At 52.9% G+C, this 26859-nt stretch overlaps 1 protein-coding gene across 4 annotated transcripts in view; it reads left to right on the forward strand.

The window, feature by feature from the left end:
- Positions 1-15076: 15076 nt before the first annotated feature.
- Positions 15077-26859, forward strand: part of ZNF521 (zinc finger protein 521) — a 280749-nt gene continuing 268966 nt past the window's right edge. For 3 of the 4 annotated variants that reach the window (XM_070421259.1, XM_070421261.1, XM_070421260.1), the window contains exons 1-2: positions 15079-15162; positions 16197-16237. In XM_070421259.1, the coding sequence (XP_070277360.1) occupies positions 16198-16237 (40 nt within the window). In that variant the 5' untranslated portion in view covers positions 15079-15162; position 16197. Of the gene's footprint in view, positions 15163-16196; positions 16238-26859 lie in introns of all 4 variants that reach the window. The other variant, XM_070421263.1, reaches the window with a different exon arrangement.

Here is a 26859-nt window from a genome sequence, read left to right on the forward strand (position 1 = left end):
CCAGTCTCAGTGGCCACATGTCGCTGCCGCGACCATTCTGCGCCCGAGGGAGAGTGTGCCCGGGGCCGCCGACTGCCCCTCTGGGCGGTGCTACTCGGGAGGGAGGACACCAAAGGTGACAAAGGAACAACAGGTGAACGAGGTGACTTCAGACAGCAGCGAGGCCACGTGAACAGAGGCAGTGGAGCAGGGAGTGCATCAGAGGGTGTGGAGTGCTGGACGGAGCGGCCAGGCAGAGCTCTGGGGGCTGCTCCCTCTGGCAGAGCACACAGTGAGTGCAACGGGCCTGCGGTCGGAAGGAGCTTGGCCTGAGTGAGAAATAGAAAGGCCAGCGTCGTCTGGGCTCAGGGCGACGGCAAAGGCGAGGCGGGAAGCAGGGTGTGCGAGAGGAGCGGGGCCGTACCCTGCAGGGCATGGGTGCTGTGGCCAGGGGCCTGGATGTCGGTCTAATTGCGAGGGGAAAGCACTGGAGGGTTTTAACGAGGAGTGACGTGCCCCGGGTTTTATGGGTAAAAGGCTGCTCTGGCCACAGGAAGCGGATCTTGTAAAGGCGAAGTTCCGGGGCCGGGAGAGAGAAGGTAACGGATGTAAGGACGTTACTAGGGCGAGAGAACCGAGTGTGCGTTTTAGGTTGCGTGCTCGTTAGTGTCCTGTTTATATGCTGTCCCCAAACTGTTTCTAAAAACTAAGACGTGGTGTGGACCGATCTAAACAGGTGAGACCACGCAGGACGAAGAGCAGGGCTAAAGCTAACGGGGGGGTGTTCTGTCTCCCGGAGCCCCTTCCCTCACGCCCCCTGTTTGGGTCAGCGAAGCAGCGAGAAGGTGTCAGGATGCCAGCAGGCGGGTGAAGGATGAAACACAGCCCACGCAGGAGGCAGGCATGTCCGGGGAGTCTGAGAACATGGCATTGGCCCTGGCATTGGCCCTGGCAGAGCAACCAGGGGGCACGCTGTACGCCATCACAGGGAGGACCGAAGTCAGACACCGGCGATAGGAAGATGAATACTGGGAAAAAGGAACGGCAAGGAAGGGCGACTTGTTGGAATATGTACGAGTTCCCTAGTTCTGCAGAGATTCTCAAGTTAAAATAGAGAAGCTAGCAAGAACAATGTCTCCCGTGTTAGGTCTCCGATACGAAGACGGATGAGTCGCCGGCGGCTCCTGTTGGGGGTGGGTCTCCTGTTCACTGGCCCAGGATGAAGCAACCCCTCAGCTCCTGAGACTGATTCTGAATCAGCAAAGACTCAACTTCAAGTTTCCAGCCGAGCGTGTACTCTTTGTACACACAAACCTTTGGACCTTGTTCATAGTGTGTCCCCTCGTTTCAAAAAAGATCATCTTATTTCCTTTGGCCGATGGGTTTCCAAACCCAGGTTTGCTCTTCTGGACGGACGCCTTCAGGCCAACGTAAACCCTAGTGTGTGAGTGTGAGGTGTGTGTGTGTGTGTGTGTGTGTGTGTGTGTGTTTCAGAAATGAGTGTGTGTGTTTTTCCAAAAGAAGCTTTATCTACATCGAAAGTAGATAAAGAAGGAAAAGAAGGTAGAACTCATGACTAAACTCTGTGCTGGTAGCTTTAAGTCAGGGCATTACACATTTCCTAGGACAGAGCAGGTAAAGGTGAGAGGTCTGTGTAGCTAAGGAGATGGTCTGCCATTATGTGCATTGAATAGGGGGCAGGAAGGGATTACTCAGAGAACGTATATGCATAACCCATGGACACAGCCGCCAATAGTGCAGTGAAGGCGGGGGGTCGGGGGGGAGGAAGGAGTGAGGTGAAGAGAGTCAGTGGGAGGAAAGGAGGACAAAATTCATTGGGGAAAAAAGAAAACTATTATAAAGTAAGAAAGGAAATGGCGGAATAACCCATTTGCCTGGAAACCCTGTAGGTTCTGAGGTCTGTGGTGTACACCAAGCATGTCAAACTCGTGGCCCGCAGGCTGCATGCCTCGTTGGTTTGGCCCATGTTGGCCTTTGAGTTTGACATGCTTGGTGTACACTGATCTGGGAAGAATTTGAATCTGAAAAGGCTCATGGACAGAGGTTTCAAGTGTAGAGAACAGAAGCCAACGGGCACAAAAGATAGGCTGTGTGGTGTCTCCTTAGGAATCACGCCCGTATTTCCCTGGGGGCACAGCTGGGCTCCTTCCCCTGGGCCAGTGCCGCCTGTGCCAGGGAGCAAGTGACCTGGGCTGGGTTTCAGAGCTGCTCGTCCCCTCTGAGCAGCTCACACCACCCACGACCACGCAGCTGGTGCCTGAAACAGCTTCCCCACTTCTTCCGGCAAAACCCTAGTCGTCCTTCAAGACCGGCTGAAAGTCACCTCTCCTGTGAGGCCCACTCCAGTCCTGTCGGCGGAACCCGCCTCTCCGTGCGCTGTGCTCTCAGCCTCCGGAGCACCCTCTCCGGGCCTGCTTCTTATGCTTATTATGTTTCTGTTTGTTTGTTTGTTTAGGAAGTTTTCCTTCGTTGCAGCATCTTGAGTTCCTGAAGGCAGAATTCCAGTTTATTCTTTTTGGTCTCCTTAGCACCTCAGGTGGTTCCAGCCATAGGACAAACCTGTAATGAGTATAAGTTGAGTTACGATGCCTGGTCAAAAATGATAGCCAATAGGAAGCAGTATCGGCAGAAAGAGAGAACCCGTCTTAGAGGGTTCTTCCGGAAGACAGAGGTGCGAGTAGGAGGTTGAATTGGAGAAGACACAGAGAAAGAACTTTTATTTTTCCATTTCAAACAAGAAGTTTATTTAAACAGCAAGGCGGCACCAGACGTGAAGGGGAACGTGATCTAGGATTCGTTTCTCTTAGAGTAAGCTCTCCCTCCCCGAAGACAGATTGCCCAGGTGTCACAGCTACGCAAACATCCTACGGAGTGTCCTCGGCTTTCCAACGAGAAGTGAAAAACATGAGCTTTCTCCAGTCATACAAGGTGGGCGATGACTTTTCTGTTGTGCTTTTTTTGTTAAACAGTGAGAGCAAAATCCCTTCCTGGATTCTGAGATAAGAGCTGAGCGAGCTGCCCCCAGTGGAGGGAGGGGCGTCTCCCACAGCGTGCTTTCCCCTCCCATCTCCATTCCGTGTCCATCAAAACATACCCTTGGCCACTTAGTTTAAGAAATGCTTGTGCACAGGCATGCGTTACTCTGTGTGCAGTAAGGGACCTGGGTGGGGAAAATGGATGGACAGAGAGCACCACGCTGTAGCCAGGACAGGAGTGGGGGAGCCCCCGGGTCTCCACAGTGACCGCTTCACAGAAGAGGGACGAGGTCTGCACCCAGCGAGCCCAGAAAGAACCTGGGCAGTGGCTGGGCGTGGAGGGTGAAGACGTCCAGGAGGGAATGTGGAGGGAAGACATGGAGAAGGCCAGCAGCTTGAAGATGAAGACGTTCCAACATGAGCCAGCGCGCGGGGCGCGACAGGAGAGGAGAAACCCCCGGAAACAGGCCCGGGCCTGAGCGCTGCTCTGTCCCCGTCCGGAGGTTGCAGAACGAGGAGGAAGGAGGCCAGCGAAGTGCAAGCAGTGATGTGAAGAGGAAAGTCCAGGGGGTGCGGGTTGGGGTGCGGGACAGTTTCTGTGGGGGCTGCAGAGAGTGAACAAAGACAGGCAAGAGCAGAGATGACACAAGCAGTAGTTCCATGGGGTCGGCAGCACCTGGAACTCCCCGGAGGGAACACTCAGTTCCAGGTGGAAAGCACGCGTGGGGGAGGGAGCCGCCAGGCGCGGCCTCTACGCCAGCGGTTCTCAACCTTCTGGCCCTTTAAATACAGTTCCTCACGTTGTGACCCAACCATAACATTATTTTCGTTGCTACTTCATCACTGTCATGGTGCTACTGTTATGAATCGTCATGTAAATATCTGATATGCAGGACGGTCTTAGGCGACCCCTGTGAGAGGGTCGTTCGCTCGCCAAAGGGGTCGCGACCCACAGGTTGAGAACCGCTGCCTCTACGCGGTCCCGGCTCAGCACCCACGCTCCTTCCTTCGTTTGTTTCTTTGACTGAAACGGGCAGTCTGGGCCTCTTCGTGGCCGAGGAGGGGAACGCAGGCACATGCTCTTACTGTTCACACTCCTGCGTGGGAACGGCCTGTCCGCGATGGCGGGGGGTGGCGGAGAGGAATGGTGGTTCCGTGATACATGGACTATGACTTTAAAGAGTTTGCTCTACAAAAGGAATCCCTTTGGGTGAGAAAGTTTAAAACCAGAATTACAGGAGAGCGGAGACTAAAGCCCTCCAAGGCGGGGGGGGGGGGGGGGGGGTGTCCCACAGAGAGAACTCGTCTGCCCTGTGCGGGACTGGCCCCTGGCCCTCTGGGCTCCCCGGCTTCCTTTCCTCCTTGGGGAGCCCCACGTGGGTGCTTTCGGAGGGAAGGAGGGACTCGCCTCCGTCCACCAGGAGGTGCCGGCCAGTCCTCCCCTGTGCCTGGCAGGGCCCGGCCTGTGACCTCGCTCAGCCAGCTGGCGGCTGCACCCCGATCCTGAGGTCGGCAGGGAGGAGGAAACGCCAGAGCTGCTGAGGTCGGGCGCCCAGGCGGCAGTGGATGCAGGTCCAGCTGTGCCCGTGTCCCACACACGACGTCCGGGCAGCGTCCCCGAGGAGGGGCTGGCTGAGCTTGGACAGAGCTTGTGCCTCCCTGAGCGTCCTTCTCTGGCCTCCCCCGACCCTGTGAGCCACCTGCGACCCTGGCGGTCGATGGCTTCCCAGTCAGTTCCCAGCACCCCTGCTCGAGAGGGATGCCGGCGTCCTCCCCAAACACGTTCAGTCCTGATGCCCAGCGTGATGCTACGTGGAGGCGGGGCCTCGGGGAGGCGATGAGGTCATAGGTAGATCTTTCATCATTGGGACCAGTGCTCTCATAAAGGAGGCCCAGGGGGAAGGCGGGGTGGGGAGGGTGGGTGCCTGGGGAGAGATCAACCACAGACCTTGTGTGCACATCCCCATGGCCCATGGACACGGACAATGGGGAGGTGGAGGCCTGGGTGGGGGCGGGGCCGGCTAACAGGGGTCAATGGGGGGGGAAGGGGGACATGTGTAATACTTTCAACAATAAAGATTTTAAAAAAATTTAAAAAGTAAAAGAGGCCCCGGAGAAGCCTTCGCTCCTTTTCCCTGTGAGGACGCGGCCAGGAGGTGACCATCGGAGTGTGAAGGCGGCCTCCCCAGGCTCCCAGCCTGCCCGGGCCTTGATCTTGAACTTTCAGCCCCCCAGAGGGTAAGAATAAATTCTGTTCCTTGCAAGTCGCCCAGCTGATGGCATTCTGCACAGAAGCCCGAACAGCCTCAGACAGAACTCCCCTGACACATGGCTCACCGGCAGTGGCGATGGAAGGCGTTTCGGAGAATTGGAAAGGGCTCCTTAGGTCCCCGATGCGGTAAAGACTGTGTGAGCCCGTGTCGTGGTGCGGACCTGGCGCCAGGTCCCGGGGAGGAGAGTGAGCCTCTCGGGAAACGCTGCCGCTGCTTCTCCCGGCGACCGGGACCCTGCATATCAGTGACGTGTTGATGGGTGACACGGTACCGCCAACCTGCGTGACACAAACGTGTTACCTCACAGACTGTGGTCGGGGCCTGGGGAGCAGCTGAGCGGCCGGGCTCTGGGTTCTTGGGAGGTTGCGGTGCGCGTGTCCCGGAGCTGGGCATCTCACCTGAAGGCGGCGTCGGAGAAGGGCCTTTCCAGCTCCTCCTCCTGCTTTTGGTGGGGTTCAGTGTCTTGTGGCTGTTGGACTGGGGACCCCCATTGCTTGTGGCTGTTGGAATGGAGACCCTTGTTCCCTGTGGGCTGTTGGCCTGGGGACCCTGGTTTCCTGTAGGCTGTTGGAATGGGGACCCCAGTTCCCTGTGGGCTGTTGGAATGGTGACCCCGGTTCCCTGTGGGCTGTTGGAATGGGGACCCCGGTTCCCTGTGGGCTGTTGGAATGGGGATCCCCGTTCCCTGTAGGCTGTTGGAATGGGGAACCCCGTTCCCTGTAGGCTGTTGGAATGGGGGCCCCCATTTCCTATGGGCTCTTGGAATGGGGACCCCCGTTCCCTGTGGGCTGTTGGAATGGGGACCCCGGTTTCCTGTGGGCTGTTGGAATGGGGACCCCCGTTTCCTGTGGGCTATTGGCCTGGGGACCCTGGTGTCTTGTGGGCTGTTGGACTGGTGGTCAGAGGCCTCCCCCATTCCTTGTTTAGTGAGCCAGCAGGAAAGCGAGAGAGAGAGGAGCTGCTGTTATGTGAACTCAGAAGCAGCATCCCATCACTGTTGCCCTATTCTGTGTGTTCCAGCAATATCCCAGGTGCAACGACGCTCAGGGGCTAGGATGACACAGCAGCATGAATAACAGAAGGCGGTGTCCCCAACACCACACGAGCGCATAGGATCCCTGGGTATTGTGGGCCCACAGCAGCTGATGGCGGGGAGCCCAGTGAGGGCAGGAAGCTGAAAAAGGGGGACAGAATCAAGGAAAAAAGGAAAACTTTCACAGTGTCCAGGCAAAATGAGTTCCTGGAAATGTTTCTGAAGAATGACCAGATGACTTATAAGCGTAAATGCATGGCCCCGAGGACAGGCTTAGTGCGGGGAAGGCCTGGGGAGGGGGAGGGAGAGAGGTGGAGGGGTCAATGGGGGAAAGAGAGGGGAGTCTGTAATACTTCTAACAATAAAGATAAATGAAAAATAAATAAATAGCCCGGCCGGCATGGCTCAATGGTTGAGCGTCAACCTATGAACCAGGAGGTCAGGGTTCAATTCCTGGTCAGGTCAGGGCACAGGCTAGGGTTGTGGGCTCGATCCCCAGTGGGGGGCGTGCAGGAGGCAGCCGATCAATGACTCTTTCTCATCATCGATGTTTCTATCTCTCCCTCTCCCTTCCTCTCTGAAATCAATAAAAATATATTTTAAAATAGATAGATAGATAAATTTTTTAAAAAATAAACAGAACAATGAGAGACATTTGAACCCGCTGGCCAGCAGGGCCAGCCTGTGAGGGCTTCATCCACATGGACATTTCCGGTCGCAGGCGGTCTGCATACAGCGGGGCACACAGCTGTGGGCCACGGGGAACTGTCCCTCACTTGTTCTCCAGAGGCAGATGGGCCGAATTTCAAGGGACAAGGAAACGGAAATGACCTCCAGGACTTGGTCACGTGCAGCTGATGCGACTGCCACCCGTAGGCGTCCTCGCAGACAGCGCAGCGTCCACAGAGAATAAGCTGCGGGTCAGAAAGTAGGGGACGGGGAACTAGGGGGGAGCCCTTCCAAGTCCTGCGATGGAGAGAAGGATCACGCACGACAAACAGAATGCAGACCAGGGGAAGGCGAGGGGCAGTAAGCACTTGGGAAATGGGGGTGGGGGTCCCCTCTGGAGCGGATTCTGTGTCTTCCAGCGTTTTTCACCCCATTTTTACACACATTCTGACCGGCAGCCTCCGTGGGATGGGTTTCTTATTGCCGAATGGACACGCCAGGCCCACGTGATTAAAAGGTGACGTATTCTCGGCCCAGGGACGGGGAGCTGGGAGCCATGAGCCCAAGGCTTTTCTTCAGAGTGACATTTTTATGTTACAATTTTAATAAAAAAGAAAGAAAAGCGCAGAAGAAGATTGGGGAAAACGTGTTAGGTTTCATCTTCCCACTTTGAATGAGGGGGAGGGTCAGTTCCCTGGAAAAGGAAAAGAAAAAGCAATGAGCAGACAGGGGCAGGATATGAAAACGACAAAACTCTCACCAGGAGACTGGAGAGGAGGGATTTACATCCCCTCCACTTAATACAGGACACGGGGAACCCAGGAGAGAACTATTCAAATAACGCAACGTTGCAGTGTTTCGGGGGAAAGCGACATGAAAGAGAAACTCATATATTTTGCAAATATCTGAGGTTTGCAAATACCTAGGGCAGCGGTGGGGTGGCACACAAAACCCTCTCTTATGATCTTCCATTTACAATTTTTTTCTTAATATCGACTTCTTTATTTTTCAGATAAATTCAGTGTAGGTGCATCTTAGATAAATAAATAATTTTACATAACAAGTTATCTTAAAGACCATAGAAATGGATTGACGAGAGAGGGGAAGAGCAATTTCTATGCCTCTGCCTTAACTCTCCCTGCCTTCCTAGATCCGACCAATGTTTTGGTTTCATCCACATACGCTTGTGAATCTTTGTTCTCAGTGATGAATTTTGTTAAGTCTCGTAATAGGAGTAGCCTGACGGATGAAAGTAATAGCTCGTGCATATCTCTGAAGGTCACAAAATATAAACCTGAAGTAAAACCTCTGTCATCAGTGATGCAGCAGCAAAAGTCCCACTGATAACATCAAACACAGTCATAAAGTTTTCTGTCGGACTATCAGTGTACATGTATACATTAAAAAATAAATGTATCTTTCATCATTATATACTGTGTTTTTGTCGCTCGAATAAATTTTATTATTTCTTCAAGTTTCTTCACATACGTACACCTTAAGAGATATCAAGTAGGCGTAACATCTCAAAAAATTAGGGTTGGCACGCAGAAGAATTTGGAGTCAGAGATTTTGCTGGTTTTGGCACGCACCCACAGAAAGGTTGCCCACCCCTGACCTAGGGTTTGCGTTGGCCTGAAGGTGTCCGTCCGGAAGAGCAAACGTGGGTTTGGAAACCCATCGGCCAAAGGAAATAAGATGATCTTTTTTGAAAAGAGGGGACACACTATGAACAAGGTCCAAAGGACTGTGTGTACAAAGAGTACACGCTCAGCTGGAAACTCGAAGGTAGAGTCTTTGCTTAGAAAGAATACTGACCCCGCCTGTTGTGTATCGAGCCAAGGAGGGACCCAGTGTTGAGGGTCGAATCACGTCAGAGGCAGGTCTCTACGGCGTCGAAGGTGAGACGAAGGATGACCACTTCGCTTTCCATCAGCCTCCACTGACTCCTCCACCGCATGTTGACCAACCTGATGCGTTCCTGTGGAGATCAGCAGGTAGGGAGTGGTGGCCATGACCACTGAGGACCTCACCTCGTCTTACAAATAAAACTAGGAAAACGCAGAGGGTTGACAAACTTATATTCAAAGGCATCTACTTCCTTTTGAGCACGAGGGTATCAGGATGGAGAACAGTGACACTGGCCCCCAGGGAGGCCAGGATGGGACGTCTGCTAACGAGGCTTTGCCGAGAGGGCGTCTGCTCATCAGGAGTCTCTGCTATTGGGTGTCTCCGCGGCCTCCATTACAGCGGTAACGAAGCTGCATATTATTTCAAAGGTGCCGCACATTTTATGAAGTGCCTTCTGAGTCATCATCACCGATAGGTTAACTTCACCCAGGCCGGTGAATCTCTGTGCTCTCATTCTTCGAAAAGTGTTATTGCATATAACACAACCTGCGGGACGGCAAATAGTTTATTCTCTTTAACGCTGAACAATTTCCAAACACCTGAGAAAAATCCCCGAAAGTCCTGATATGTTTACCCTGGCCTCTGGTGTACAGTAGCTCCTTCTCTCTCTCTAACATAAAAGTCTACAGCAGGAGCAGCTCACCTTTCCTGAAACCCAGCTTCGTAAGATCCTTTGCTGTGTTTTCACAGAAGTCTAACGACGAGTCTCCAAAATTATTTGAGATCCAATGAGTTCTCTGAAAATAAGATGCAGCAAAGCCGTGATATAGGTCATTATTTCTTTTCATCGAGAGGAAGTTTATTCATCGACGTATCCTGCCACCGCTGTATCACAGCAAAGTGTCTGCAGAGTTAAATAACTTCACTTCTAAATCGCTGGGGCACAGACGGTTTCAGCTTTCCGTCGCTATGCATAGCGTCTCACTTTAATATCTTAATTTTGCTCCTTTTATTAACTGTACTTAAACTCTCGCCATGAAAGGGTTTCTTTTCATTATCTTCGGTTTTAAAAAAATATGTATTTTTATTGATTTCAGAGAGGAAGGGAGAGGGTGAGAGAGGAACATCAATGATGAGAGAGAATCATTGATCGGCTGCCTTGTGCATGAACCTGAAATCCGGGCATGCGCCCTGACTGGGAATCGAACCGTGACCTCCTGGTTCATAGGTCGATACTCAACCACTGAGCCACACTGGCCTGGCATCTTCAGATTTTAATAACCAATACTTTGTTTTTCTGGTGAACTGTAGTGTTAAGGAGATATTTTGGTATTTTAATAATTACGTTAATCTATGCCAAAGACATCCATTTGTGCTCATTTTTACCAAAACTTAAATATAAAATTTTGAGATATAAAACAAATATTGTGTTTTAAATGTATAATATTAATTTACTTGTGTGTAATATGTAAAACTTTAAAAGTATTTATCCATAGGCATCATTATCTAGATACATATACAATGTAACTTGAAAAATTTTATTATAAATTTTTCAAAATGGGAGAAACATAATTTCCCATCTTAGGAATGTGATTACTCCCTCTTTATTTCATCATCTATAAACTTTGTAGTTCTGATCACACTGATTATTTTTAGTTCATGACAATATGTTCTATAAATATACAATATTAGCAACATTTAAAATGATGGATTCCATTTCTATCAAGGTGTCTTTTAATGGTACATGCTCATTTTTTGTTAGTAGATCACTTAGATGCCTATATCCTTAAATTCGTTAGAATTCTCAAATGAACACCATCAGTTTTTAAAAATATGTTACCATCTATTTTCTTGAGATGATGCCTCGTCTATTATACATACCTTCGAAAGTCCCTATTGTTACTTGCAAATATCATTCTGGTGTAAGATCTCTATTTTCTTTGACAACTTCTGCAATAAAGTGCTCCCCCCTCCCCCTTTTAATTGCCTCCGTGGATGGGAAGGAGCGCTAGGGTGGTTATCAAAGCCTCAGAAAGAAAAAACGACCGTGTCACACACTAAGCTCTCCACGTTTCTATACATGTTGCAATTAAATTTTAAAACTTCCACGGAATGATATTACTGTAGTATAGTACGTTGCTATAGACTGTGCATTTGAAAAACATTCCTTTCTTGATGTAGTTCGCCACAAAATAGAAAAGTACTTGGGCATATATCTTAGAAATTACAAAAAGAGAATGAATGACTCAAATTCTATGAAGGGAGAAATGTCAAGACAGTAACAAAAACATTGAAAACAGCATTTATTATTCGTAATGGCAAAATACATTTGCTCTGGCCGTGCATCGAGCACAGACTTTTCCATGGGAAGTTCCTCGGCAAGTTCCTGCCCATTTCATAGGTTCGGAAGGGAGGCGGGGGCCGGTGGCGGGTGTGGGGGGTGGATACCAGGGAATGTAGTGGGGATACACGATGGACAAGAACAGCAACTGGGAACAGACAACAGCTTCTCTTTGCTACAAACAATGGCTTTCCATAAGCGAAACTGATACTTTGCACAAATATTGATAAGCATCTGTCAACAAATGTTAATTTAACAACCCTTTGTACATTGTTCTAACTTTAAATGTTAATATATTAATATGTATGTGTCTACATAACACATACATGTATTTTATACTTTATATATAAAACATTCATGTTTTACACACTCACGACTTTCATATGGTTTTGTAAGTTCTTTCTAAATGATCTTTAAAAGATGGGGTGTAATACCGCATGTTAATCAGGCAGATACTACACTTAAATTTGAAGTAAACTTGTAATACTTTTTCAAAAATACATTTAAAAAACCCTGAAAATGTTACATGCGATTGTTACACACTGCGGATGAGTAAAAGGAAGCAAAATGTATAAGGATATTTGTATGAAATCATGACTATTTTCTTTGTAACCGGCCTAGGGAACAGATTGAAACTTTGACACTGTGACCTAAAACTTATCAAAGATATTTATGTTTCGCAACTGACATTTAAAATGGAAGATTTACTTCAACTGGTACCTTATATGTTTTTTTGTAATTCATTCCTTTGAGGTCAGGTTTCGTAGACACAGGATTCCTTTCACGTTAATCCTTCCTTTAGCAATACCGTTATTGTTGGAATTAGCAGTTGGAAAAAAAAAGTCAATCTTTCTCAAACGAGGCCCTCAGTTCCTGGTATTCGGCTTGTTTCACCGATGAAAGATTTTCTAAAGAGTGCACAATATCTTAAAAGAGGACGCGATGGAGACTGTAAAAAAAAGCTGGAAGTTAAATGCCTGCATTAATGAGAAATGGAAAGTTTAGTTATGTAGATGTTTAAGTTCTTAATGAAGAGGCTGAGTAAGAGAGGGTCTGTCTCAATTTAAACTCTGAACTATTATTCAGGTTCTCTGCACATAACACCTAGAACTCACCGGCCTTCTCTCTGTGTCTTTCCTATTTCTCCGTGAAATGTGGCGAAGATGACGCGGTGGGTAGCACGACCTGATGGGTGACAGGTTGACTGGAGCTGCGTTTCTAGTTTTGATTTACGAACAGGAGCCCGGCACCTAAACGCTGGGAGATAGCAACCGAGCATACCCTGGTTCGTTATCCCCAAAATAAACTTTATCGAGCGAGGAAAGCCGTTTACTCATTAGGCATGTTTACATATTCACAGTTGCTAATTATGTTCTCTAGTTGGCGAAGGAAAGACAAAACACAACTTCCCCTGTTTAGCAACTGTGTTGCCTTCATCGTGTACGTTGGATATTCTGTATGTTTTCTGTGTCTGTTTATTTATGAAACATGGAAAGTCGCTGGCTGCGCGTCTACCTAGCGGGGCTTAATGACAGCCGAGTGCGCACCAAGGCCAGGTAGCTGATGAATCCACGTGGGATACAGTGGCGAGGGGGGTGCCATCCTGGGAGTTCTGTCTCCTTCACAAACCTGGGGCCTGCAAGGCTGTCTTGGTGAGTCCTAAGACAATACGTGCCCTGTCTTTAGTCAAATTCCTCCTGCATTTTCCTGGATGTGTTGCTCCTCCATCACCAACAGCGACACTCACGCATGTACAGAGTTGATGCTTTTTACTCATTCTGACGAGGATGGCGTTGCGTGCATGGGTGGATTTTGGAGTTCATGTCTTAGAGACAAAATCGGTGTCCCGCCCCCCGCCCCCCGCCAGCCACCAGTCGTTTGATATTGAACTTAAAGTATTTAAAGAAATGCTTCAAAAACACCTCTCCCTATCTCCGTAGGTTAATATGTGAGATTTAGGTAAAAATAGTGATTTTTGTCTTTGGGGGGCTGGCACTTTACCTCCCCCGGGGATACTGTGCAGTCGACCCCACTCTGGAACCAGGGACCCTGGGGACAGAGCCGCATTCCTGAGCCGTGGCTCTATTCATCTCTGGCAGAAGAAATATTAACACAGGGAAGCGGGGAACAGCCGGCTGCCTGAGACAGGCACGCAGTGTATCCAGGAAGAACAAAAACCACGAGCCCACAGAGAAGACGATTTTAACAAATTAGGATACGCGTTAGTAACATGTTAACAGGTTTTCACATTCCAGTAAACACAGGTTTAGATGCTATCAGTGTTCCAGCCAGAGCCGCCCCTAGCCCGGGACCACACATACCTGCCCCCCCTCCCCCGGCATCTGCACACATATGGCCACCACATGAAAGGAAGGCATTGTAAAAACTTGGAGTTCAGACTTTTTTTCCCCCCCTTTCTGAAGGATTTCTGTGGAGCGGAGTGCTTAAAAGCTTACGTGTAACATCCAGAATCTCAACATGTTTGAACCTCGATTCTGCCACCGAAGTCGTACACTTTATTATTCCACAGCCACGCGGCTATGTTCAGTTGGCTGCAGGCAGGACGTCACTTTAGGAATCACTGTAGATGGAGTGAAAACATGTAACTGCAATGAAGATACTAGAGGAAAAGCTGGCCGTGTCTGCTTGAGGGCCAACGCAGTTTAAAGGCTAGATCGGGAAGAAATACAACTTCCGCAAAGCTTTGATGTCTTTGGGTGGTCTCCTAATTGGGAGTTAGCTGTATCTTCATTTCACAGAATGCAGACCAAGACCACTGGTACCAAACTGTGCCCATTTGTGAAATTAACTCACTCTACTCTCGGTCTCTGCATTTCCACAAAGACCCGTGAACCTGTTTTATTTTGGTAGTGCTGTCTGGCATTTATGACTTGGCAAGTGTGATCAATCAATAATCAGCAAAACAAACAACATTAACATGTCCTTTCTAGGGCCCAGTCGAAGAAGGAAACACGTTATGGTTCCTGATTTGGGGATGGGAGCAGGTGAAAAGTTAGAAAACAAAACTGTCAGAAAACAACCATTCCGCCCATCTGCACACACTTCAATAGTTTTAGGAACTATTATCCTGTTCCTATATTACGTGCACATTTTCTTACCTCTTGCTCTTTTAAAAGAAACCCACACACAAAACAACAACAAGAACACGAGAAATCTTTATTTTCCAGCCCGAGCTCCGTGCCCATCGCAGATGGTGATTGAAAGGACCGAAACGAAAGTTGTCTCGCTCTGTTCACATTCTGACCTCCTCCAGCGTCCCCGACTCGGTCCACACGGAAAGGAAAAGCGAAAACAAATCACACCAACTTGCCTGGAAAAAGCTTCCAAATCAGAGCGCGGCTTGGCAGCTCCGCTGTTGCCCCAGAAAAGATTTCCCAGGAGCGAGGGCGGGCCACACGGAGCGGCGAGGTCCTACCGTGCCCCGCCGGCCCCGCCGGGTCCCCCTCCGGCCTCCAGACACCCGCCGCCGCCTCCTCCATCCACCCATCCGCCCACCCATCCATCCATCCATCCATCCGGCCAGAAGGGGGACCTGGCCACTCGGCGCCGCGCCGTGGCTTTCGCTTCTGGAGCGGCGAGGAGCGAGCGGAGCGGCCGAGGTCCGCCGCGCAGCCCAGCAGCCTCTCGGCGGCGGCGGCCGGGTGTGTGCAGGCGGCGGCGGCGGCGGCGGCGGCGGCGCGAGGGGCGCGGGCGGGGCGCGGGGCGGCGGCGGCGGCGGCGGCGGCGGGCGGGGCGGGCGGCCCAGGCTCCGGATCCGCGCGCGCGGCCGCGCGTCCAGGCCGGGTCTTGGCGGGGCCCGGGCCCGCGCTCCTTTAATCATGCCCCTCCGTGTGTGCGAGTGCAGGCGGGCTGACAATGATTTCCTCAGTGATTACGTACAGCGCGAGTCCCTGCGGGCTCGGGGCCCCCTCTGGAGCCATCCTGATGGCTTTGGGGGCCTTGCTTCCATTTTCCATTATTATGTGGACGACCGGAGCGGCCGCGCAGTCCGAGACCTCGCAGGTTGGTGCGGCGCGGGGAGCGCAGCGCACACTCCTTCTCCGCCGCCCGCGCGCGGCTCGCCGCCGCCTCCGCCTCCGCCTGCCCTCGCCGCCGCCGCCGCTGCTGCCGCCGCCGCTGCCGGGCAGCCGGAGACTTTAGGGCCCCCGGCCCGGCGCCCACGGCCGCGCCGCGCCCCCGCCCCGACGGGCGCCCCGGCCGCGGGCCCCCGCGCCGCCCGCCACGCGCGCACGCCGCCCCGCACACCCCGAGGGGCCGCCGGCTCGGGTGCGGGCTTTTTATTTTTTTTTTAATGACTTTCCTGTGGGTTTTATAAAAAGGGGGGGGGCAGGGAGAGGAAAAAGTGTTTTCTCCTCTTGGCTCAGGTCCGTTGCCCCTTCGCATCGGCCGCGGAGGGGGCGAGGGTTTCCTTCCCGAGACCTCGCCGCCGCGCGGGGCGGCTTCCACCCCCGGGGCCCCCCAAACTACAAAAGAGCCCGACTCGCTCCGTCAACAAATCATTGTTATTTTTTTTTAGGGGGGGATTTTGTGGCGAAGGAAAAGCGATTTTAGAGAAACACGCTTTTCTTTTGATTAGTTTTTTTCTCTGCAAATTAACGACGTGCATTTTTATGGAGGTGGACACGGTAACGGATTTTTTCTTTTTAGTTTATCTGACGGCTCTTCCAACCTTGTCCTGCCAAGTATTTTTTTAGCTGTTTCTTTTTCTTTTTCTTTTTTCTTTCTTTACCCCCCCCCCCCTTTTTTTGAGGTTGGGGGTGGGGGTCGCCGGCTGGGAAAGTTTGGTGCAGCCGCCGCCGCCCGTGCAGAGCGCGGAGCCCGGGCCGCCGCCAGCCCCGCTCGAGCGCCCGCCGGAGCCGGAGCCGCAGCCGGAGCCGGAGCCGGAGCCGCAGCCGCAGCCGGAGCCGCAGCCGCCGGAGGAGCGCGGCGCGAGGGCGCGAGGGAGGCCGCGGCGCGAGGGCGCGAGGGGCGCGCGGCCACGCGGCGTTAGTTTCTCGCGGGGCTGCATTGAGACAACTCCAGCTGTTTGCTTTTAGGATGTCTCGCCGCAAGCAAGCGAAGCCGAGGTCCCTCAAAGGTAAGCCGCCCCCTTCCCCCGGCCGCGGTGTCACTGCGGGCAGCGGCGCGAGGGTGCGTGGCGCGGGGCGTGCGCGCGGAGTGGGGGTGTGAGTGCGAGCGCGCGCCCCGCCCGGGGGAGCCCCAGGTGGAGTGCGGTGATCGGTCGGGGTGGGGAGGGGGGCGTTTAAGGCGGGAGGAGGGTCCCCCGTGGGCGGCGGGAGAAAGTGGGGAAGAAAACAGCCAGAGTCACGGAAAAAGACAAAAAGGAGCGGAGCCCGCGGAGGACGTCCGGGAGGAGGGAAAAGTTTCTGGGCTGTGTTTGCGCGGAGAATGGGGGAGCCGGCCGCGCGCTGCCTCCCGTTCGGTCCGAGAAGGAAAGTCCTCGCGGGGCAGGGGCCGCGGCCTCCGCCGTTTCGCAGCGTGGCCCGCGGTCCGGCCGCGCCGGGCGGACACCGCCGCCGCCGCCGCCTCCCCGCCCGCGCCCCCCGCGCCCGCCCGGCGCACCCCTCCTGGCCGTTCTGGGAAAGTTGGCCACCCCCTCGCCCTCGCCCTCGCCCCTTCTCCTGCCCGCCGCCCCCTTTGATCGTCTTGGGCTTTTCGCGATGGGGGCCAGCTCCCCATCGTCCCGCTTGGAGAGGGGAGTTGGCGGGCGGCGTGTGTGGGGGTTTGGGGGACGCACCGCCGGCGGCGGCGGCGGCGGGGTGGGGGACGGGGGACACTGAAGTTATTGATCTGGTGGCTGTGGAGGAATGTGGCGAGAGTCACGTGGCCTCTCCCTCCTCCTTCTCTCCCTCCTCCTCCTCCTCTCCCTCCTCCTCGGCCTCCGCGTCCACCTTCCCGAGCCTCCTCCGGGGAAACCAGGGGCGGGCGGCGCCGGGAGCCGAGGTCCGGCGCTCCGAGGCCCCGAGCCGGGAGGGCGCGCGGCGGGGCGCGCGGACCGGAGGGGGTGCGGGTCGGCCGGGCGTTGAATCGGGGCGCAGGCATCGGGGCGGCAGCTAGAGGCCCAGGCGACCGCGGAGGCGGAGGACAAAGGGCGACTTCTGCGCCCTCCTTGGCCCGCAGGGTCCCTCCAGGTCCGTGCGGCCGGCCCCGCCCTCAGGTCCCCGCGGGGCAGCATCTCCTTCCTCCTCGGCGCCGGGCGCCCGGGCCCGTTCCCGCCATCGGCCGGGAGGGGTGGTTGCAGCCGGCGCCCCGCGCGCCCGGCCCGGCCCGGCCGCGGTGTAGTCACAGACCCGGTCAACGGGGCCCTGGCCGCGCACACAAAGCCCTTTCTTCTCGGGCAGGGCGGGCGGGGAGGCGGGCGGTGGCGGGCAGGCTCGCGGTCCCAGGAGCTGGGGCCAAGTTCCAGGCTGGAGCGGGATGGATCCCCGACTCGGCTCTGATTTGCGTCCACGCGGGCCACACATTTCCCGGGAAAACCGAGACCCGGGGCCTAACGGATCCGGGAGTCGCTAGTGAACAAATGAGCGCCGCGGGCGCAGAGTCTGGGTGTCGGGGTGCCCGCGGGCCCCTCGCGCTGGGGAACTTGTGGGGCTCCCTGAAGAGCCCTGCTGCGCGCAGCCGGACCGGCCTCCTCCCCGCCGCTGGGGCAGAACTTCCAAGCAGCCGGGTCGGCCCGCACCCGCACCCGCACCCGCACCGCGGTGAAGGGCTGCGCAGGCTTCGGAAGCCTAAGGCCTTGGATTTCTAAAAAGTTTATTGAAGTTTGTATAACGGGTTGACTCGCGCATCCCCGCTCCCGAGTATTGGGTCCCCTGGCCTTGGGGATGAATTCGCAGGGAAAGTTCTGCGGCTCATGGGGGCCAGTGCTCCCGGCTCTCCGAGGGGTGCCATGCCGTGCAGTGCAGGCCGGGTTGTGTGGCAGGAGTGAGCGGGGTTGGCATTTTCGCGGGGCAGTGGGAGAAGTCCCGAGGCCAGCTCCCTGGGCCCCAGACCTGTGCGGTTTTCCTGAAGAAGCAAAGAGGGCAAGTGAACCTGAGCACAGGGCCCTTGGGTTCGCTGGTGAGAGCGCCTATTGCACACGCATCTAAGCATCTCCGCCAGCACAGCACCTGTGGTCAGCTGCCACACTTGCAATAAACTATCTACATTAAAAACAAAGGTGGTTTTTTTTCTTCGTGTGGGCATGGGGCAGGGGTGCCGTTCTCGCTCCCAGAAGAGCAGGGGCCTCAGGTGGGGTGGCCGAGCTCGGGGTGCGGAGCTGAAGGCAGGAATAGGAAGAGCACAGACCTCCCTGGCCAGGCTTTGTTTTTCTCAGGGGTTGCATCCACCTGGACCCGCACACGCTTCGATGAGCAAGGTCAGAGGGGGCGTTGGGGTATCGGGAGCGGCTTGGAGAAGTAGGAGGGCACGCTCCGTGGCTCTTGTTAAATGCCTCCCCCTTTCCGCACCTATTTTTATTTCCCCATCATTCCTGGAAGGCTCTCCGTTTAAAAAGCCACACGTGTTTTAGGCGTGTTGTGAGCACGTGGATTCCGTCCCTGGTATTGTTTGCAAGGTCACACTGGATCGCAGAGAGGCCGGGGAAGGGCTCTGTGACCAACCTCCTGGCCTCGGAGTAAGCGGTGAGCAGCACAGAGAGGCAGCCGCGGTTCAAGTGTCTCTTAAAGAACCGATGAGTCGTTGTGCAACTGAGATAAACATGCTGGCGTTTTGAGAGGAGTGGCAGGTTTCGGAGCCGTGTGGACGGCCTTGCACCCGCTGGCAGGAGGCCTGGGGCACCAGGGCAATGCTTGTGCCCCTCTAACCCACACGTGGAGCTCTGCCTCCGACCGCCCACCTGCCTCCCGAGTCCGTACTGTCCCTCCGCAGGCCGGGTGGCAGAAGACCTCCCTGAGATGCCGTCACGTGGGACATCAGCACTTGGCGCTCGGCCCGTAGGGGAGTCGTGTGCCTGAGTCGGGGAGAAACACGGCAGCCGAATGACAGTTCAGCTGGGAGTGTTTTTGTTCCCACCCAGATGCTTCACGGCGATCGCTACCCGGAAGTGCTAGTGCCGTTGGATGACTTAGTGTTCAGTGTTTTGAATGGATCACTGTATTTGCTTAAAAAACGAGGCCGGGCTCCTTTGCTGGTAGCAAACTTCAGTGTCATTGTCCAGGCGACCACCTCCGGAGAGTGGGTGCCAGGCTCCTGGCTACCAGGGGCAGTGCCTGGCGTGGCCTCCTCGCCTCCTCAGGGCATTCAACCCCGGGAACACGGAAGACAGTCGTCATGTTTCTAAAGCTGTAAAATACGCTTGAGCCAGGGAACTCTGTACCCCCTCTGCCTCCCAGAGCCACCCCCCGCCCCCATCCACATGCCCAGCTCACACACGAAGTGCGGACACTTCCTCTCCCTCACCAGCCGGGAGCCTTCAGGGTAACCTTCTGGTTAATGACAGGGAGAGGCCAGGCCAGCGGCCGAGGCGGGATGGTCAGGCAGCTCGGTGCGCGCCCCCCCCCCCCCACCCCGTCCCCCCACCCGCATTGTGTGGGTGTTTATCTCGGTGCCTGCGAGGAGCCACGGCCTTGGAGTCGATTACTGACTGAGAACATTTCTGCTGTCAGCTTGTTTTTTCAGGCAGCAAATCAGTAGCATCAAATTGGTCAATTGTGACCTATTTCTATTTTTCTTGCTGGCGCTTTTTTCTGTCTCTTGTGTTGCTTCTCTGAAGGAGGTTTTTTTTGTGTTTTTTTTCCCAGCCATTTTACCTGATAACCATTTTTTTTTTTTTTTTTCAAATTGACTCCAGAAGGCACTGTGAGTAGGAAAAAGTGGCCGCTGCATCAAGGTGTGATATGTTCAGCGAGGGCCAAGTTATAAAGCTGGGAAGGAGGGAGGGGAGCGCTCAGACATGTCCACGGCCAAGTTAAACACAAGACACAATTAGGCTATCTGGACCCGAAGGTGTTCGTAAACCCGTACCAGGGGCCCCCGAGAGAGAGGCGGTGGGAACCGGGGAGAAGGAGCCCCCGAAGTGCCTTGTTTAACTTGGCTGCCACAGGAGCGAACCCTCGGTGACTTGGCACAGTCTGAAGTTATCACACTTAGGGGTGACCTTTTTCCTTTTTCCCATTTACCTTCCTTTGTACTCAGAAAGGCCTTTTTTTTTTTTTTTAAAGAAGTAATTTACTTAGAAATATAATGAAGTGGCAGAAACTCAGCTCTCCATGGAAAGAAGAAATGTAAACGATAGAATGTGAATGTGGAGGCAGATGGATTTGAAGCCCAGAACCTGTGGCCAGTCAGGAAACCTGGCTCTTAGGCTGTGTTCTCCGGTGGAAAAAGCCCTGGACATGGGAGGTTTTCGTCGAGAGGCCACGGCAGGCAGCTGTACTGGTCCCTGACCTTCTAGAAACATTCAGCTCTGCAGTCCTTATCTAAACGCTTTTCAGAGACAAACCACGTTTCCTGAGAGGTGGCTCGGCGAAGTATTACAGCCACAAAGAAAGGCCTGGTTCTCTTACGTTCCTTCTCCACCTGTTTTATGTCTTAAAAATAATCTCGCCACTAGAGAGACTCAGCTTTAGTTTTGGCAACGATGCCATCCTGAGAAAAGACAAACAACAAAGCAGCCCTGAGTTGTATGTGCACAGGCAGTCGCATGAAGGCACTAGGACAGTTTCCTTTCCATTAAAACTTACAGCTTCTCCCTCACCGTTCCTTTTGCACCAGTTAGCTCGGCTCCCCGTGTTAATCACTAGGTGAACGTGGTGAAGGCTCCGGAAGAGGCCTGTGTGTGTGACCTGCGCATCCTTCTTCATTAGTGAGGGTGCAGGCTGCTCTGCTAATTGGGCTTCTGCGTCTGGGTGCTGCCAGGCCTGGCCGCTGGACACGCTGCAGGAGCGCCGGGCTGAGTCCAGGGACCCCGGACAGTGGCCGTGGACCTGTGTGCCTGGAGCAGGGGCCGTTTCTTCCCTCCACCGCTTCCGCATGAGACTGACGCGACGTTGAAGTCATTACATTGATTATAGCCCAATCAGTAGACAATCCGACATCAACAAAAACAGCAATTACAGTTGGCGAGGCTCCCGCGAGTGCAAGTCAGAGTTCCAGAACTGATGGCCCGGCGCGTCTTTCCCCAGACCCGAGCCTCCCTCCCGATTTCAGCAGGCCTGGCGCCTCTGCCCCGCGGAGGGAGGGCACGCTCACTCGTGGGGCTCCACTCGGCCTCACGGGCAGAAAACATCTGCTCGTTGCACGAGTGGCTGGTGGGCCTGTAGTCGTCCTGCCAGAAAAAAAAAAAAAGGGCAGAAAAATGGGATCTGGAACGGAAAAGCGTGCACGTGAGAGCGAGATCACAAAGGGAGCGAGGAGCAGCGTCTATAAGGCAAGCTGCTGCTCACAGTTCTCCTTTCTGCGCCAGCGTCCTCCCAGAGCCCTCAGCACCCACTGCAGTTACTGACAGCAGCGGCCCCTCAGAGGGAGGACGACATTCTCCAACTTCTTGCTCCTAAGAATTGCACTTGGGCCTTTTCTCTGGCCTCTGTGGGTCCCCGAGAGTCTTCACAGCGTATGTGTCGGCAGGAGATTCGTGTCATCTCCCAGGCACGTTTTTCTCCCCTCCTTTCGTTTTTCAAGGAAGTCTGTGAGCATCGGCTACTCTGTTCAGTCCAGCAAAATACTTGTTGACAGAAGTTGAAATGTAATATTGAGCATCCGTGCTCGAGTTTTCATTTTGAGGCAAATCCATGCAATGCGGAGAAAGAAGTTCTGCTGGTGGAAAAAGAGCCGTTCTACCACGATCCACTAAGAATTTTATGAAAGGCCTGCTTTTCCTATTACTGCGCTGTATTAATCCATCTGACAGAATTCACGTTGCTGGCTTAGGGTCATTACTTCTGTTGCCATAGAATACATTCCTTATGGCTGGACTTAATAGACACCATGTTGAGTTTTTAGTTATTTTTTTTAAGAGAGAAAATCATTTTTAAGACTTGCAACGCCGGTATCATATGTAGGCAGCCTTGTGGATTGTTGAGAATGTAAATGTTGTCATTAGGCAGTAAGTTAAAGAATGCTTTTGAATTGGATAAGATTTTGATACACAGGGTCTCTGGCTAGGCATTTTCTCAGATGTATTTAAATTTTTCTCCATTGACTCCTGTCGTGCTTGTCAAAGGTTGAGGTTAGTTGGGGGGTAGGTGGGAGTGGGGAATGCATGCAACAGTCTAATCCCATTTCAATTAAATCCGAAATACGTTCCTGTTTTTGTTTGGGGATTACAAGGTACAGTAGCTAGGATTCCAAGGTACAGGAGCTAGGATTCCATATACCTTGTTTGTTCTAATGAAAGTGTACTTGTCTGATTTAAAATACGTTCTGCAACAACGTTATTACAAAGCAATTATAACTTAAACATTAAAGTTAACATTAGTATATTTAAATAGCTCTGTTATAGTATTAATCAAATAGTGTAAGGAAAGCTTTTAAATGGTTTAAATAATTATGCAACTCTTGGCATAAAAGCCTGACACAAGATAAATCTTTGAAAACTAAGTAGAATCATGCCTTTTTTTCCTTTAATTTTAGGCGGCTTGGGCTTTTAGCATGCATCACATTCCACCTCTAGTCTAAGTAATTATGCCAGTTTAGTGATTATTAGAGATGAAAGAAATGCAGTGAGATGGGGACTCTGTAGAACTTCAGTGGCTTCGGGTTTAGGGCTGATGATTAAGCAGCAGGCCCCGCCGCCTGGGGACCCGGCCGCAGCCGTCAGCGCTGGCGGGTCTTGGGGGATCGGTCTTATGGCAGCGCAGCCTGCAGTTGGCATTTCTACTCTGCATGCCTGATTGCAGAGGTTTTTAATTTGGTCGTTAAAAAAAAAAAAATCCAGACTCACACATGACCGTCTCCAGAACTCCTCTCTCTTAGAAGATTTGCAAAGGGATCAATGCATACATTTAAAAATGGCTGTTGGACACCGTCCATTTTAATTTCATGGGATAGGCGATGCTCTGAAGACCTTGAGAAGAAACATATACACGCCCGTCTGTCCGCCGCAGGCGCGCTGAGAATGTGTGGAGCATTGAGGTCTTGTTTTCGCACGAAGACGATTTGGTGTGGAGAGCCCATTCGAGGCGGAGGTGAGCGTCGCCCGCAGGCTCAGTGTGGTCGGGCGGGTGCAGGCAGCACGGCCGCTCATACTGCAGTTTGTTGGACTTGCACTGTGGTATTTTGGTTGTAGTAACATTGTTTATGTCGATGAGACCGGAAGTTGCCACAGCTCAGTACGGGATAGACCCATGGATAGCACGTGCATACAACATGCCTCGCGTTCTCTGCGAAGGACATTTTGCTTAGCAAATCGTGTGTGTTAATCGCTGTTTGAGGGGAAAAGGGGACTGGGTTTAATGTTGCCTGATAAGAACTGGTGTTAATGTAAGGAATAGAACTTCCCTTGCCAGTGGTTCTCAACCTTCTGGCCCTTTAAATACAGTTCCTCATGCTGTGACCCAACCATAACATTATTTTCTTTGCTACTTCATAGCTGTAATGGTGCTACTGTGATGAATCGTCATGTAGATATCTGATATGCAGGATGGTCTTAGGCGACCCCTGTGAAAGGGTCGTTCGACCGCCAAAGGGGTCGCGACCCACAGGTTGAGAACCGCTGCTTTAGATGTTAAATCAATTTGCCATCGAGTGCCATTGTGGCACTCTTTTTATTACTCTCTCCTTTTTTTTTCATGATTGGCACTTCCAAAATTCCTTATGCCACCAGCGTTCTCTGAGATCGATGGGAACTTGGTCCTGATGGGAACAAGGCGGTACGCGGCGTTCATTCTCCAGTGCAGACGGCCTCTCTCTCTCAGGTGGTCACACAGAAGCCACTGTGGAAACCTGTGGAGGCCAGGGCTCCATACGGCCAGGGCTCCATAAGGACAGGGCCCCCTAAGGCCAGGGCTCCATAAGGACAGGGCCCCCTAAGGACAGGGCCCCCTAAGGCCAGGGCTCCCTAAGGCCAGGGCCCCCTAAGGGCAGGGCTCCCTAAGGCCAGGGCCCCCTAAGGCCAGGGCCCTCTAAGGCCAGGGCCCTCTAAGGCCAGGGCTCCATAAGGCCAGGGCCCCCTAAGGCCAGGGCTCCCTAAGGCCAGGGCTCCATACGGCCAGGGCTCCATAAGGCCAGGGCTCCCTAAGGCCAGGGCCCCCTAAGGCCAGGGCTCCATATGGCCAGGGCTCCATAAGGCCAGGGCTCCCTAAGGCCAGGGCTCCATACGGCCAGGGCTCCATAAGGCCAGGGCTCCCTAAGGCCAGGGCCCCCTAAGGCCAGGGCCCCCTAAGGCCAGGGCTCTGTAAGGCCAGGGCCCCATAAGACCAGGGCTTCCTAAGGCCAGGGCTCCCTAAGGCCAGGGCCCTCTAAGGCCAGGGCTCTGTAAGGCCAGGGTTTTCTAATGCCAGGGCCCCATAAGGCCAGGGCTCCGTAAGGCCAGGGCCCCCTAAGGCCAGGGCCCCCTAAGTCCAGGGCTCTGTAAGGCCAGGGCTCCATAAGGCCAGGGCCCAATAAGGCCAGCGCCCATAACTAGAGCGGCCATACTCTCAGTGGTGCTGTGACCGGAAACCTACAACACACTGCAGTGTTTTAACGGACATACTGACTTTCAGAAAAAAACTGCTCGCCTTTCACACGTGTCCTTTAGTATCATGCTTCCCCCCAGTAGAGCCAGAGTAGACCTAGCGCGTGGGTGCCTGAGACTCAGGCGTCGCTGCTCCCCGCGTTCCTAATGACTGAGGGTCTCCCTCGTCCTGAGGTGTATCAGACAGATGCTGTCCAGCACCAGTCTCTCACTTTTATCTTTCCTTATTTTTATATATGAAAAAAGTCAAGCATTTAAAAACATACTCTACCGGGAACCCAAACCAAGCCACCGGGAGGCAGTGCCGCCATGAGCTCGCTTGCGTGTTTCATCCATGAGCTGACGTGTGGCGGCGAAGGGCCTGCACGCGTGGGGTAGGATGGTTCGAAGCTCTCCATGCACAATATGCAAATGGTACACACTTTTTCTGCAGACCAGAGGCAAGAGTGACACACCATGGGCTCCAGGGAATGCGTGTGAATTCCTGGGAAGAGTTGAGAATGAAAACAGAAGCCATGCGTTGGGGTCATAAGTAGTGGCATTGGATGGCGGTGCGAGGGAGGAGATGGTTGCAGGGCACAGAGGGAACTCGGATTGGCTGTTGCACTTTTTGGGGAGCCACGCGCCCTCTGCTCTCCAGGGTTCGGATTCCCTCTCCGCGAAAGGAGGGGGCTCCTTGCAGCATTTAACAAGATTCGTCTTTTCTTTCGATGCGGATGTGCTAAGTTCTGAGAATTCAGCTGCAAACCACACAGACACCGTCTTGCGTCTTGCTCTTTTGGGAACTTAGGGTCTGGAATGCGGGCTGAGATGTTAAATATCTCCCGTTGGTTTTGCTTCGGGGAGGAAGCTGTGCCAGCGAGGAGGAGGGACGTGAAATGGCCTGTCTGTTTTTTCAAGTGGAGTCAGTTAAAAGGTTCGGAAAAGTGTGTTGCTAAGCCTGTGGACACCAAAACTTGGACGAGCTATACTTGTTAAGAACAGTGATCTGTTTTCTGTTATAATCGAGAGGTAAATACACTTACTGGAACGGAGACCACCGACTATGATATACAGCATATTTATCTCCAACCCTTTTGGATCTATGTCATTGATTTTGCAATACCTCTCACACCTCCTAACATATCTGTGCAACACTTTTGGAAGTTAATTGTTTGGCATTAAAGTTAATTTTTTAGAACTTTCAGCCCTAACCGGTTTGGCTCAGTGGATAGAGCGTCGGCCTGCGGACTCAAGGGTCCCAGGTTCGATTCCGGTCAAGGGCATGTACCTTGGTTGCGGGCACATCCCCAGTGGGGAGTGTGCAGGAGGCAGCTGATCGATGTTTCTCTCTCATCGATGTTTCTGACTCTCTATCCCTCTCCCTTCCTCTCTGTAAAAAATCAATAAAATATATTAAAAAAAAGAAAAAAGAACTTTCAAAGAATCGGTGGCACCCTATAAGGTAATTGGAGCCTCTCGGAGAACGTGTATGATGTTGATATTTAGAAACTGCTGAGTGAGACTTCCGGCCAGAATCCTTGCTCTAGTCCAGCGGTTCTCAACCTGTGGGTCGCGACCCCTCTGGAGGTCGAACGACCCTTTCACAGGGGTCGCCTAAAACCATTGGAAAACACATGTATAAATTACATATTGTTCTTGTGATTAATCACTATGCTTTAATTATGTTCAATTTGTAACAATGAAATTGGGGGTCACCACAACGTGAGGAACTGTATTTTTTTAAAAAATACATTTTATTGAATTTTTACAGAGAGGAAAGGAGAGGGATAGAGAGTTAGAAACATCAATGTGAGAGAAACATCGATCAGCTGCCTCCTGCACACCCCCTACTGGGGATGTGCCCGCAACCAAGGTTCACGCCCTTGACCGGAATCGAACCTGGGACCCTTGAGTCCGCAGGCTGACGCTCTATCCACTGAGCCAAACCAGTTAGAGCAAGGAACTGTATTAAAGGGTCGCGGCATTAGGAAGGTTGAGAACCACTGCTCTATGCAATTGAGGTGAAGCAAGTCCTGAGGAGTTCATTCCATTAAATCCCCAGGAATCAGACTCTGAGGCATGAAACAAGTTGGTGGTGAAAA

The sequence above is a fragment of the Myotis yumanensis genome, unplaced genomic scaffold, assembly GCF_028538775.1.
Source record: "Myotis yumanensis isolate MYYU_CA2020_CCGP unplaced genomic scaffold, mMyoYum1.0.hap1 SCAF_7, whole genome shotgun sequence".
Lineage (NCBI taxonomy): Eukaryota > Metazoa > Chordata > Mammalia > Chiroptera > Vespertilionidae > Myotis > Myotis yumanensis.